The following is a 15,506-nucleotide window of genomic DNA, read 5'->3' as shown; positions in this document are numbered from 1 at the left end:
AAAATGTTATATATATATACCGCTTACAATCACTGATGTTTTGTTTGTATGGATTAGCGTGAGACATAGCTGTTTTAGTTTTAAACTCTGCAACATAAGAGAATCTCTATATTTGAGCAAAACAGGCACCCCTAGCCATACCACTGATTTGAACATAGAGTTGATTTTTGAGCATGAAGTAATACTGGGCTAATGCTATATGGGTCAGTTGCATAAAGAACTCAATTGGTATATTATTGTCCCTGCTATTGGATGTAAGTATCTCCTGTACAATGAATGGGGCTTCACTTCAACTTTGGGAATGTTTGCATGGAGGGATTCTACATGATTCTACATCAAAATTTACTAATGTGTTACTCATTATTAAATGCAGTACCATCCATGCTAATAATGAAATCAGTACTGTATTTTAGATATGATGCAATCTTCAAAAGTCTGGTTTAATGAGTAATCAACGTAGTTGTGTAATGATGCCAAAACTGAGACACAACCTGAAATTATAGCTCCACCAGGTGGTTCAAGTGGATTCTTATGTATCTTTGGAATGTTATATCTCACTGGTGTCCCACAGTGTGGTCTATTAATTCCTTTTCACTAATAAACTCTGCGCCTAGCACCTAATCCTATCACTGTGATGTTTCTAATCTCATCTAATAGTACATACACTGAATACCTGAGTACCTTCTTTTATAGTGTATGTCATCGTTCAGCTGTCTGAGAATCTCATGTTCATACTTAGTGTCCTGGATCACAATTGCCCCACCTTTGTCCTCAGATTTTATTGCGATGTTGGTGTTGCAACTTAATGCAATTAGTGTTGTCCTCTCTGCCCTGGAAATTTTGTATGTCTTCTTTTTTCTATCTCATTGATTAGTCTGAGAACAACATTCTGTAATACTAATATTTCTAAGGGCATAAGATTGGACAGTGTGTAAAAATTAAAGGAAGGGACAGGCCAGTGACAGTTGTCAGTGTCAGTAAGTTCTGAAGCGTTTTCTTAACCTTTTCCTAAACGGAGATAGGGAATTAAGATTTTAATCTCATCTAAAATCAGTTAGGGAAATGTCTAGCAAGGTCTTCACTTTAAATAATTTGGGGCTTTTATTTCATTGTGAGGGCACACTAACCTTAATATGTAGTGTGCTCTGTTTTTGCATAGGTAGCCCTTGCTCAGTGAGCCTACAAGGCTTACTATAGAGGTGACTTATGAATCTATAAAAAACAATCTTTTACATCATGATAATGGCATTTTCCCTGCCTTGTTTGACTGCAGTGCATTTAAACTGCAGCTCAGGGAGAGCACAACAGGTCTCCTGGGATGCATATATCTGTGTCATCGTTGAATGTGGTGTAAATACACAATGTATTCCACACATGGCATTTAACTTTACATGCTATAGGTGCACTTTAGTTAAATAGACTAAAAGAGAGTTTGAATGTAAAGTATATTTTTAGAGGCGAAGGACAGGCCCTAAAGCCAGCAAAAATAGAGTCCAGAAAAAAGGTGAAAAATCTGGGGTGCCCATACAGAAAAGATGGATTTGCTACACCCAGAACCTGATGAAACTTGTGACAAGACTCAGCTTGCATTTGAATCGTAGATAAATGCATGGCAGTGTTCTCTTAAGTCATTCACTCCAAACACATGTCCAGAACGTCAGGATTCAATAAAGGATAGTACAATTAGCTTACCTTTTGCTGGGGCAGGCTGCTAAACACCCAGGATCCTGACTCATCTGGGACAGGAGTGAAAACTGGAAGGGAGGGTAACCTTCCTATCCCTCCTGAATAGTGGTGGAACTCATTTTTATGTTTTAGTGTAGCAGTGTTTTTCAGGACCTGCCTCTGGGGATGGGGCAGCCTTATGTTTTAGGATTTTGTCTAGAATGAAAACACTTCAGGTATTGAAGTTTACTGTAAAGTAATCTGAGTGTTTCTGCTGACAGGTTGAAATGTTTCACTGTAATTTCATGATTGTTTCCACAGAGCACAGATTAGTTTTCAACCAGGATAAATTGTGTGTTTGGGATAGAAAGACATATCTCTGTTGAACCGTTTTAGATTCATCTCCTTCTAGATGGATTTACCATTTGGAGAGATAAAACACACCGTGCCTGCCTCTTTAGCGAATGTGATCACATGTAAGAAGAAATTGTCCATGGGAAAGAATAAATGGATCATTGGTGCACTCAGCGCTAATAATTGCGCAGTGGGATTACTCACCTTAAATATTCACAAAAGCCTCAAATTATTGAGCGTTCATTTCTCACTCAAAAATTAAAATCCCAAAACTTTAAATACAGTCACAATGATTCATAGATATCTTTTAACATGCTCTATTGAATCCCAATAATGTATCAATTCTTTTTATATCCCCAGAATGTTTCAACTGTAGTCCATGTGATTTTAGATTTGTTTAAATTTGTATGGAGCCTGTGTTCTCGGAGTCAGCTCCCTGTATAATAATTATTTTCCTTTATAGCTATATTATGATAATTATAGTGTTATGTCATTTCGCATAATGAAATAATAAAAGCAGGTGCACACAGTAGGCCAGTTACATCCTTTTTAGACTCAAAACACCATACAGGCAATTAATCAATATTTGAAAAATACACAGATGCCACTTGAATGGTGTCAAATTACAATGTTTTGCTTCCAGTAGTCTAGTTTTTTTTTCTGTTTTATAAACTGAAATACATATTTGCTTCTACTGAAAAGTGCAGTCAGTACTGTTTTTTTAATATTTTCATTGAAAATGAACTAAATGCATGTCCTCAATTGCATCTCACATAGCACCATCTGCTACATTATTATCAGTTTTCATTATTACTTTGTCAACATCGGTTGAGTCGAAAAAATTGTTCTTTAATACTGTAATGTTTAACATAAACTCATACACCGTTTCCAGCTTAGTACAGTACAGCTTTGTCGGTATGAACTGGGCAGATTGATCCAAGGACCAGGTGCACATACCTAGAGCGAATTGGGTCACGCCCCTCAGGCTGGTGCCTCCCACACATCAATCACTGGGTCATCTCTATTAATTTATGAGATAAACTACTTTCCAATTCCAACATTTCTTTTTCCTCAGACTTTTTTTTTCAAAGGTGTACAGAACTTTGCCACATAAATGAGCTTTTCTGCATTTTGTTATGCCTCGGGCTTCCTACACCTCATCAGCCCTGGACCATTACATCACTTCTCTCTTTCACGGGATGTAAGAGCGGCCTCACACCACCTTCAGTGTCATTGCTGTTGACCTTTTGGTTAATACAACACTACATCCAGGAATCTATTACCCACCCATTTAGCTATGCCTTTGGAAAAGCACCAACAATTATGCTTCCGGCTAAAAGAATTCTGACCTAAACACTGTAGCCTCAAGATACTGTGTTATTTGTGCCAAATATTTAATGATTATGGGACAGTTCTATATCATACACAAAAAGTCTGCTGAAGGGGGCACATAACAGATATATATGAAGAAATCTCCCGAAAACTTCTCAATACGTTTTTGGGGCGATAGGTATGTCTGATAGAGATAATTAAGTTGTGTGTATTCAAATCTGGTATTCCTAGACATCTTCTTAGTGTATGCCAGAACATGAATCCATTTCATGTCACCTATTTCTTCTCCCAGAATGTATTCCCAACGCATCCTTGTTTTGCTGAGACATGTTCTCACCATCTTATTTAGGGGGTCATTACAACCCTGACGGTACAAGACCGCCAGGGCTGTAATGACGGAAGCACCGCCAAAAGGCTGGCGGTGCTTCCCAGGTCATTACGACCACGGCAGAAGCGTCGCGGTCGCACCACCGGGGCCGGCGGTTTCCCACCACAATGGCCCCGGCGGTAGTACTCCGCCAGGGCAGCTCTGCCCAGGGGATTAAGAGTCCCCCTACCGCCAGCCTTTTCCTGGTGGTTTGAACCGCCAGGAAAAGGTTGGCAGTACGGGGAGTCGCAGGGCCCCTGGGGGCCCCTGCACTGCCAATGCTACTGGCATGGGCAGTACAGGGGCCCCCTGACAGGGCCCGTGCAGCTTTTCACTGTCTGCATAGCAGACAGTGAAAAGCGCGACGGGTGCAACTGCACCCGTCGCACGCCCGCAACACCGCCGGCTCCATTTGGAGCCGGCTCCTGTGTTGTGGCCGAGATCACCGCTGGGCCGGCAGGCGGAAACTAGGTTTCCGCCCGCCGTCCCAGCAGGGATCTCCAAATGGCCGCGGCGGGGGTGCGGCCTCATTGGCGGGCGCCCGGCGGTCCGATCTTGGCTGGCGGCCCGCCAAGGTCGTAATGAGGGCCTTAGTCTTTTATAGAACCAGGAAACAGGTTTACAACCAGTTCCAATGGTCCCTAGGGGCTGTAGGAGATCATCTTGTGAGGGATCTTGTATACTTGTGCTCCAGAAGCATCAAAATTCATGCCTCAGAGCTCCATAGATTGAAAACTGACCGGGTAAACAATACTCTTTGATCAGTATATATCTCTAAGAAGCTAATCTCATGGTGAGTACCAGTCCACCACAGTGACAATTCCCACTTTTTTAATTGATCATTGATTTTCTATAGGACTCTTTTTTCTTTACATAATGACGATGTCTTCAGGAAACTTTACATCTGCTTATGGGAGCAGGTTGTAGTTGGTGTTGCTGGATGGTGGGAGACAGTGGCAACGCCTGCCTACTAATATACATGGTTATAAATAAGAGCGAAGGCAGGGTCTAACCATGCACTTACCTTGCACAGTCACCCATGTCTTCCTGCTTATAGACTCTGAGAGTGTTCATTGCTGCTACTAAGCTGATTTGTTTAATATATGCTCATGTAAAAATTATCTTTTTACCTGACATCCTGTTCTGTGTTCGTTTTACCAGCTGGAAACAATGACTGTGAATGCAGAGAAGCAGTAAGAACTATTAAGGAAGACACCCGGAACCAAAAAGGTACATGTTCGTAACGTATCTTTCATGAAACCCCTTTGCTTTACTACATGGGTTGAAAGAGATTTTCTTCATTGTGTTAGAAGAGAAAAGGGAAACCTCTGGTTGGTCCCAGTGCTACAACATAAAACCCAGAGCATGTGAAAACATCATGTAATTTAAATACTTTCATATTCTGTTGTACATAAATATTAAACAATATATTTTTTAGTAAAAAAAAAAACTTTTTACTAAAGTTTAAGTAAGCATGAAAATGTATGGACATGGTCACCTGGGGTCACTGGGTTACACCTTTGTTAGCTGTCTGCTGATGTCCTGCCCCATTCAACTCTCCTGATACTGGCAAACTCTTTCCTTACCACATCGTTTTGGTTGCATCCATCCAGCCCACATGATAAACACTTTACAGGTCGATAGTTCCCACCTCTGTGGGGTAGTGCAGATGCCCAGTAGGTTAGCACGTGATCACCTGAGTGATTAAGCTGACACTTAAGGCAAATCAGCAGTTTAGCGTTGTGTACATGATATGACAAAGTGCAGGTAAACAGAAACATTCTACGTTCCAGAGGACTGACACACGTCAGGAAGTAGCAGAGACTTTACAGGATGTTGAAAATGTATAACACTTGTGGCTGTTGGCTTTATCTAGTGCAGCAGGATTGGTTGGAATTAGCTTGAAACTGCCTGGCTGAAACTTTATTGGGATTGTAACACTGGAGATCATTGGTGTAGCCCCTTGCAGCATGATTGGATGAAGATAACTTCAAGCTGACTGGTCAGCATTGTTAAAACTACAAGGAGCCAACGTTGACTGCTGTTTCCTATCTACGTTTGTTGTTTTAGCCCCAGACAATGGTGACTACTTTTATTTTGTTGTTTTTTTGTTATAATTTAGCATTCATTCTTCTCAGATTGAAACTTGTGTTGGGAGTGTGTGGTAAATTGCTTGAGTAGGATTTCTTTACGTGCATAGAGTGTATTCTTGCAAGACGGTATTATACAGTCCATTTCACCTTCACCCACATTTCTTACCATCTCAGGCGACCCTATTATGCCTTGGGAGGGCTGGCAAGAAGCTTTTGAGACACATCTAGAAGCTATTGGTGGGAATGTTTATGTGGCAAAAAGAGAGGCAGCTTTACTTAGACACCTTTTGTTGTTGAAGGTCTGAAAGTGCTTTAAACATTACCAATGTGTAATAATCAGTCTGGCATTGGTAATAGCGATTCAGATATGGACGAATGAATGAATGGTGAGTATGTTGTAGCAATGAAAGCGTTAGAAGAAAACTTTGGAATGAAGGTGAGTGTGGTGGTATAGAGGCACACATTTTTTCTAGAGCTCAATTGCTGATGAGCCTGTAGGTCAATAAGTTGCTTAATTGAGAATCGTAGCAGCAACATGCAAATTTAAGGATCTGAAAGAAGAGATAATTAGATATCAGCTAGTTAATCGTACTTCAAATCTGAAGATTCAGGAAAAGCTGTTGAGTATGAAGGAGCCAACACTGGAGAAGTCCATCACCATTGCAAAGGTTATTGAAAAGATGTCATGTTATGTTAAAGAACTAAAAAGTAAAGAAGGGGTATACAAAGTTAACAGTACTAAGCAAAAGGATTTAGATGAATCTGGAATATGGGCCAAGTCTAAACCAGGAGTGTTGCCCAATTCCAACAAGAAGACGTGTTATAGGTGTGGGAGCATCAAGCACATGGCTGCATCCAATAATTGTATAGGTGTTAAAATTACATTTTTCAGATGCAAAAAAGGTGTTTTTTTTTTCTAGAGTGTGTAAATTCAGAACAGTGTGAATATGGTGCAAGAACATGGCTCGCCAGGTGATAACAGGATGGGGGAATTGGAGCCGAGTGACAAATTGGAGGCATTGGTTGTATGTGATGTGGATGAAGCACATAATAATACCAATGAAAATGTAGAAAAAACACTCAGCAATGATGTAATGTATTGCTGGACCCATACTGCCCACCTAAATGTCCGGTGGCGATTTGTAGTATATCTGTCACTATGTGGATTGATTCTAGTTTGCCTTATACACTTATAGATAGAGACGAAAGGGAAAGGTGGGTAAGGAGGATTTTGAATAAATCAAAGTAGCACCAGAGGGCTATTGTGGGGTGAAATTATCTATTATGGGATATTTTCCAGCAGAACTATTCTTCAATAGAAGGACAGCAGCATATTGTATCTATTTTGTGGAGAGAGGAAAGACATTAATGGGTTGAAGGGAGCAAAGGCCACTGGGAATGACATTGGATCCCAATAGTGCTGAAGATATTCTAGCATTGGTGCAAGGTGAAACTTTGCAGTAGGTGTGGACATTTCCCAACCTGTTTAAGAAGGATTTAGGATGTTTAGAGAAATTTGTTCACAGGATTATTCTGAAGCAGACTGTAGGAGTAGTGGTGCATAAGGTACGGAGCGTGCTGTTTGCTTTAGAGTTTTTTTAAAGGAAGAATTGGAAAGATTGCAGAAAATGAAGTCCCATAGTGATAGCCCGAAAATGTAAGGGAAAGATCAGGATGTGCATAGATCTTAGACATTTGAACAAAAACATCTGAGTATATCGTCATCCATTGCCAAATATAAATGAAATGTTGACAAGTGTGAGGGGTGGACAACATTATTCCATCCTAGACTTGTCTAGTGCGTATCACAAAATACTACTTTATCCTCAGTCCAAACGCCTGCCCTCATTTGTGACCCTAGGGGGAGGTTTCAGATTTGTGTGAATGCCATTCGGTTTGGCTTCAGCATCAGCTGTTTTCCCAAGCATTATGCAACAACTCCCAGGGTGTTTAAGCAATGTAATGCACTTTCAGGATGATGTGCTGTTGTGGGGAGGGGCTGAGAGGATCAGGATAGAAGTTTGTGAGAGGTATTGGAGATTTTGGAAAAAGCAGGGCTTATGATAGAGTGAGAAGTGCAAATTTGCTGTGAAGGAAGTGGAGTACGTAGGCCAAACGATTTCAAGTGAGGGTATCAAACCAAAGATGAAGTTACTGGAGGTGATTAAAAGGGTGCTGTGTCCTCCAGACAAGGATCACCTGAGGTCATTCCGTGGCTTATCTGAATACTGCGCAAAGTTTGTGAATCATTTTGTGAGCAGGGTGCAACTCATGAGAAAACTAATGAAGAAAGGGGTGAGGTCCAATTGGACACCTAAATGTCAAAACTCGTTTGAAAATATAAAGAATTGTATCATACAAGCAGTGGCGTTGAAACTTTTTGACTCGAAAAATCATAGCATAGTATGCCCTGATGCTAAGGTGTACGGGCTATGTGCTGTCCTGATGTAAGTAAAGAAGAAACTAGAGAAGACTTTGGCACTTGCTTCCCGAACTCTTAGAGATGGGGAAAATAACTACTCCATCATAGAAAAGGTCGCACTAGCTTGTTTGTGGGAGTGTTCAGCACTTTCGGAATTATGTGTGGGGAAAGGAATTTGAGCTTAGGATGAGCCATTAGCCATTGGTGGATTTATTTACCACAAGGGGTGCTGGTAGGGCCACGTCTGAAATAACAAAATGGATGTATAGACTGGGTTAGTGGGGACCCCAAAATAATAACGCCTCCCCCCACCATTCAGTGTCTTTTAAGCTTTCTCATGGCTACTACTTTTGTTTTACAGCTGAGAGAAGTTTTGTTTTAAAGGCCTTGTTTGTAATATAATTGCAGTAGGCCTGCTAGCCATAAAAATGCCCTCTAGGGGCTAAGTATATGGTTACACTGCATTACTTTCTCCTTGTTTTCATTAGGTTATCCCCTCTAGGGGCTAACGATATGGTTATATGACCATGTTTCTTACAAATGGTTTTTTTGTTATGGTGTCCTCTTGGGGCCATCCATCATTCCAGCTCACCAACTGATTACATTATTATTGTTAGGCTGTGGTTACCCTCTCACTTGCCTATTAACTGCTTTTTATCATAGTTTTCATTTTTTTTTTTATGGCATGGCATTATATTTTCATTCTCACGGTTTTTCTATGTTGGATATTATTCCAAGTCATATAGACCCATGGAAACACTTCTTTAGGTCTTTTTGGAAGGGAATATAAGGTTGAGCACAAGTGATAGTGCTACTATCATATTGTGCTCTAACCCTAGCTTGGCTACAAAGACTCTGATCTTCATCTGCCCATGGTACACACAAAATGTAGGCTAGTAAAGAAAATCCAAATTACTCATCCCAATGAGGGAAAGCATAAGCTGGCATAGATGCCTCCATCACAAAAGAAAGTGTGCAAAACCCAGATTTGCATACATGCGTACTACACCATTATGACTACATTTATAAAATTGCTGGAACTCAAAGAATCCTGTGGAATCTATGAATCTCACAGCTCCTTAAGAATACTCTGTTTACCAGGTTGAAAACAAATGTCCAAATTTTGGGTATTCATCAACTTCTATATGTGGATCCATTCACAAATCCACACCAAGCTTGGACTGGTTGTTATTGAAACTCTTCCATATTAAAGAAAATTCCTGTGTGGTAAATCTTGTTCACTGGTGAAAATCACACCATTTCCTCCTGTATTTGTCTGGATATACTAGAGAAATGAGATAGTGTGAAAGCTCAACTAATCAATAATGAATTTGCATTGATAAGTAATTAAGAATTCTACATGTTTTAGGTTATTATAGAGAAAATAAGTGTTTGTGGAAAATGTGCCCATCAAAGTGGCCACAATAACGTGTGCGATATTAGTAAATAAATGGCATTAACTGTTAAAATAATGTGCATAAAATGTATTAGTAGACCATATTATTGTATAATTGATATGTATCTGCTTAAACTTATTATGCATAAACTAATTGAGAAATTCTAGGCCTACTCAACAAAGACTCATGTTACGTTTTATGGCATTAATAAATGTTCAAAATTGTTTTTCTGATGCATGGACAAAAGTCTTGTTGTTCTTTTGTCCTTGTGCACACAGAGTTGACCAAATGGTTTGTGATGTTGCAACATTTACTAGATGATTTCTTAACTTTCTCCTGAGAATTGTCTGCGGTAGTACAGTGTAACCTTTAATGTTACCTATATTGCATTGATATGTGACAAGAGAATGTTCGCAGGACCCAACAATGGACTCACTGACAAAAGTGTGAATTGCAACTAAAAAGTTACCTAACGGAACTGGTGACAGGAACAGGAGATGAGGAGCCGATCATCGACCTGTGAAAGACTGTCTAACTATATCACAGATATGAGAATTAATAATTACTGGTTCGACTGTGAACAGACAATATTCTGACAGCCTTAAATGCCCTTTTTAGAGACATTACTGGATGCCCCTTTGATTTTGGTTTGGCTAACTTAGAGTCCCCTTCATTTCCCCTTACTGCGAATGCTGACCCGACAGATGTCCAGCTGACAATGAAGCCTCTGCTTGCTGACCCATTAAGGAGAGGTATAATGAGATGTAATGCTATTTTCTGTTGCAGGTTTTGTCTTTCTTTTCTAGGTGCCAACTGCTATGTTTTGCTAGTGCCATAGCTAGATGTTTTCCAAATTAACTTTTGTCTGGCTTTTTCCTTTTTTCATGAAGCCAAACATGCCCGTCGAATTAGGGGGTTATTTAGTCTTTAACCAAATTATCAAAGGATTGATTTTGTTCAAGTGTTAATGACTAAATATATGCTATATAAGTAGTGACTATTGAATGTTTGATGTTAAACGCGTTAGTGAAATTAAGGTACTTTTGTCATTTTGGTCCACCTGTGTTGTTCATATATGTCTATCAGCTAATTTTGAGATTGCGTTACGTGAATTTAGCATTGTTGATCTAGGGAAATACATTTTCTAACTTTACTAAAAGGTGTGGTTATTCATAGCCTCATAGGTTATGGTGTGTGACGTTATTGACTCAAATCCTTTACTGAATGTGATGATGATTTATTGTGTTACTTGGTAATTTAGTGATGAATAAGGTTTGTGACCATGGTAAATCACTCTTAACTGAGTCAGGAGGTCCAACGAACCTCTAATGCGTCCCTTTATCAATAATCTATAAAAGACAAATAAGGCCAGACGCGCTCACAATAGCATTACCGAATGTGGGAGTTTTTTTTTCATCTGGGATACTCTTTGACCTCTTTACTGTCCTCAGATACGCAAAATAAATTTGTCGTACCTAAGCCCACAGCTGACTTGTTATTCATGCTCATTGTGAGATTGACCAGACTATTTAAATACCATGCCCAATGTTCAGTTACTGTTTGTAACAACAATGCTTATAAACAGTAGATGATATATATGATGTTGGTATTGTGTAGTATCAAAATGCTAAGAAAAAGATATGTAAAACATAAAAATCAATAAATAAGAATCACACCATTTCTTTTTTTTGTAATTCAAGAAATAGCAATATGCAGTCATAAACGAAGTCTTTTGCACAACCAGGTGAACCTAAGGCACACCAATAGCTTTGTGAATTGGACCCATAATGTCCAGAAAAAGTGTTGCATCTGCTTTTTGTCATGCAACATAGCGCAAGATTAGCTTTCCATAAAATGTATTTTTAATACCATTTAACGCAGGTCACCCTTACACAATTAGGCTTGAAATCCATCCCCTAAATATGTCCTGGCCTGACTATCTAATCCTTTTAAATGCTAAACGTATGTAAAAGATATATATGTCACTATTACCCAAATTAGGTAACACAGTGAAAGAGAGGATGCATAGTTCGCAAGACATAAAACATTTTTTAATACATTTTTAATGACCTACAATCTTTTCATCTGCACTAAGATTTTATGAATCTAATCTAAAGCGTAGGCAGGCAGGATTCCATAATAACACTGTTCATATTATTATGCTTGTATATGCACGTGGAATAAATAATGTGGTGGAACTGGCCGTGACAAGTATCAGCATGTTGGCAAAGAGTGCAAAACGTATCAATCTTTTGCTTTACCCTTAGGCCATAAAAGTTGGCAGAAAACCCAAGACGATTTAAGGATTTTTTAACTTTTGAATGATGCTTTTTAGGATGTGTAAAACTATTTAAACGTAACTCTGTAACTCCTATTAAATTAGGGATAGACAAAATTTTGCAAAGTTGTTGATTTTCACCCTTTGCATTGTTCCCAAAGGTTTTCTGTTTTCCTTTGTTTTCACCAGTGCTAGGTATTTTTCTTGTAGCCCATTCATTTTTAGGTATCGCCTAGGCAGCGCTTGCACTGTCTGTTTGAGACATGTTGTATTTAGTCCATGGCCTTTGAACACGCCCAGCGCTTTTGGTTGGTTGTTTGGCCTGCCTTTCGAAATTCCTTTGCTCTGGTTGGTGAATATCTGTCCCGCCTTTGGGTGCTTTGTTCCCTCCCAGCAGACTTCACTCATTGATCCTTTTTGTTGGCCATCTCTAGCCATCTGTTGCCTCCTCACTCGTACCCCCTGCCTCCTGTCATTGCTGCCGTCCTTCCTGCACTGCTGCTTGTTTTGAAAGGGAGTGACATTGAACTGCTTTTTATTGGCCATCTCTGACCATCTGTTGCCTCCTTGTTTGTAACCCCTCACACCCATCATTGCTGCCATCCTTCCTGCACTGCTGCTTGTTTTGAAATGGAGTTTCTTTGCACTGCCCCAGGTGATTTGTATTTTTTTTCTGCTGATCTTAGACACAAGGACTTAGTAAACAGGTCATCCATGTGCACCTCTTATGTAGCCTCAATGCATAGCCTCAATCCACAGAGAGTCTCAATCCTTGTGCTGCTTGCGGCTCGCACTGCCACCTTCACTTTCAGCTCTTGTGCCAAAGAGTTTTAATCTGTGGCATTAACGCCTCACTTGCTGAAAACCGTGACTTCAACAAACTGCTCTCACCCTCTCTTTCCCCTCCTTTCCTTTATTTATTCCCCTGTGTTGTCTTTTTTAAACATTTTTCTATCCCAATGTGCAGCTTCGGGCTAGAGAGAATAAAAAAGGTTCAGAATACGAACAATAAATACAAAAACAAAATAAAGCAAGCCAGAGTGGTCGCAAAGTGTCCAGATTGGTTTTATTCACACCCACACACATTAGCACCACGTAACAGAGTTTGCCAATGAAGCGCTTCTTTTGTTTTCTCGTCTTTCTTCCAAAAACATTTTTTTCCCACTGGTTTGGGGGGGGGGGAGCGGAGAATGCACAATTCCTGGAGGTACTGCAATACCGGGTTGATGCGTACAGAGGAGAACGTTTAATGTGATCCTTATCAGCTGTTTTCCTTTGCCGAGAGGGTGAGTTGTCAGATTTTATAGACCATTATGAAGACTGCCAAAAACCCTTGCATGATGTATCCAAGTTCAAAATCCTACAGCATATTTAGGACTTATATAGGACTGCATATTTTACAATATTTATCAGGAAAATAAGCCCACATTTATTTTGGATCATCAACATATTTTTAAATCTCATTTGCTCGTAATGTGATAGAAGAGTTAGCTCAGTTTTTTTTTTTATGTTTGTTTACGGCATTTAAGCTCAGAAACATCAACAGGGTGATCAATCACAGGAATGAGTATGCAGGGAGGGGAAGGGGAAATCAAGGAACATATAGTATACATCAGCGTATATATTCTCGGAATATGTGGGAGGGTGAGACAACTATCTTATCAGAGGGACTGTCCAGGTTGAGTAGGCATACCGTCCGTAGATGTCTCCGAGCTCAGTGGTCCCACCGGTGAACACATGGAGTCCAAGCAATCGGATATGTGAGCAACCACATCATTGGGTGGGGGTCTTACCCCACATGCTGCTTATTCCCCTCCATTTCAAAAGCTGCATCATATTCTCTTTGTCCCAGGTAAGTTGTCAGCGGTTCCCAAAAGTCTTTTGCGGTGACATCAGTTTCCAGTAGTGTGAGAGCTGCTCTTGGCAGTAAGAAACATCCTGCAACCTGTCCAGAGTTTGTGATACGGGGTACCTACTCCAGTGATTGGTCACTTGCCATTTTTCCATTTATAGTAGCATCCCAGTGAGGCAACGTACTTTGGCGAGTGCCCAGTGATCTGGACAAGGGCGCTGTAAACATCAGTCCATTAACTAGCCACATGTGGGCAGTCCCAAATGAGGGGTAGGAATGTGGTCTGTGGGGTGGCACACCTCAGGCACCTCCCCTCCTCAGTCAGGCCCATACAATGTAATTAATTGCACAGGGGTTCGGTATAGTCTGTTCAGAAGAAACTTAAATTGAATGAGCCTGAGTCTGTAATTGGGTGACCAGGCCACATTCTGATCACAGCAATATAGCCACCGTGCTTTTGAAGTGAGGGGTTTGAGGTCCAGCTCCTGAGGTGAGCGAGCCGTGGGGTACACACCGGCACTTTTTCCTGCATAGTGGCATATAATCGGATGACCAGTTTATGGGGAATGGGTCAGTAGTGCATGTAGTGTGGGGATGGCACAAGGATTGTATGGTGCAGTGCACAGCATGTAGCATAAAACTGATGGTATAGAAGGTCATCCTGTGCTGAGGGTTGGGGACCCTCATCAGCCTCGAAAGGAGGTACGTATTGATCTTCTGGGTAGAGGTCGCCAAAGATAAAGAGACCGTGCTGGTGGGCTCACCTTCTAGCGCCCTTGTCCTGTGGAGGTGGGAGCATGGGACTTCATGCGAGTAGCATTGAGGGAGCAAATATACAGGACAACTGGACACAATAACACAAGACATCCCATGATCAGAAAATGCATGCCAGTGTGTCAATCTCTGTACACGGAGTTTGTAAGTCTGATATAGAACAGTAACAAGAGGGCAGGGAGCTGGCTTGTTGCCCCACAATCTATGGGGTTGGAACTGAATGGAGTATAGCCAGAATTGTATCTATTGGGTTTGTGCACAATAGGCACAGACCAGGTGCATTCAAACCGCCTTCTTTGAAGGGCATGTTGAGCATCTCCCATGCAGTCCGCAACAGTTTGCCTGCCCAGGCCAAGAAGATCAAATATAAGCACAGTTGTTTCATAATTTGTATGGTGAGCAGGAGGTTGAGGAAGAGATATAGGAACTTGGGTAGAACAATCATTACACTAATGGCTAGCCTCCCCACCATGGGAAGGGTTTGTCGGGACCAGGCTGGAACCTGCTCCTCAAGCCAGGCCATAGCCCTCCCATAGTTTGCCTGCAAGAGTCCATCCATTTCTCGGCTGGGCCAAATACTGAGGTAGTGAACTGGGCCATCAGCACACTGCATGGGGTAGTCAAACCTGAATGGCTACGTACCAGAACTGAGAGGTAAAAGGGTGGATTTAGCCCAGTTTATATTGATACCAGAGTATCCACCGAAACTTACCATTTCACGTATTATGGGGGGCAGATTTGTTTGGTGTTACTGTACATATAATGTGATGTTGTCCGCATATATTACTAATATCCTCCTGGCGGTGATATTGAGGCCCCCATGGGCGTGGTGCTGTTGAAGCCTGGCAGCTAGTGGCTCCATCGCTATAGCAAATAGGACAGGGGATAAGGGACATCCATTGGTAGCCCCACGGGTAACTGAGAAAGGGCCAGAAGTCATGCCATTAAGGCAGTGGCGTGCTGTTGAGGAAG

The 15,506-nt window shown here is 41.0% G+C and overlaps 1 protein-coding gene across 1 annotated transcript in view; it reads left to right on the top strand.

Moving 5' to 3' along the window:
* The window catches only part of DHRSX (dehydrogenase/reductase X-linked), an 886,103-nt gene that overhangs the window by 224,461 nt on the left and 646,136 nt on the right, over positions 1-15,506 (top strand). The window contains exon 3 of the mRNA XM_069205085.1: positions 4,880-4,948. Within this exon, the coding sequence (XP_069061186.1) occupies positions 4,880-4,948 (69 nt within the window). The remainder of the gene's footprint in view (positions 1-4,879; positions 4,949-15,506) is intronic.

This window comes from Pleurodeles waltl, chromosome 8 (assembly GCF_031143425.1).
Source record: "Pleurodeles waltl isolate 20211129_DDA chromosome 8, aPleWal1.hap1.20221129, whole genome shotgun sequence".
Taxonomy (NCBI): domain Eukaryota; kingdom Metazoa; phylum Chordata; class Amphibia; order Caudata; family Salamandridae; genus Pleurodeles; species Pleurodeles waltl.
The sequence above is the reverse complement of the archived record's forward strand: the minus strand, read 5'-3'. Positions and strand labels throughout refer to the sequence as shown.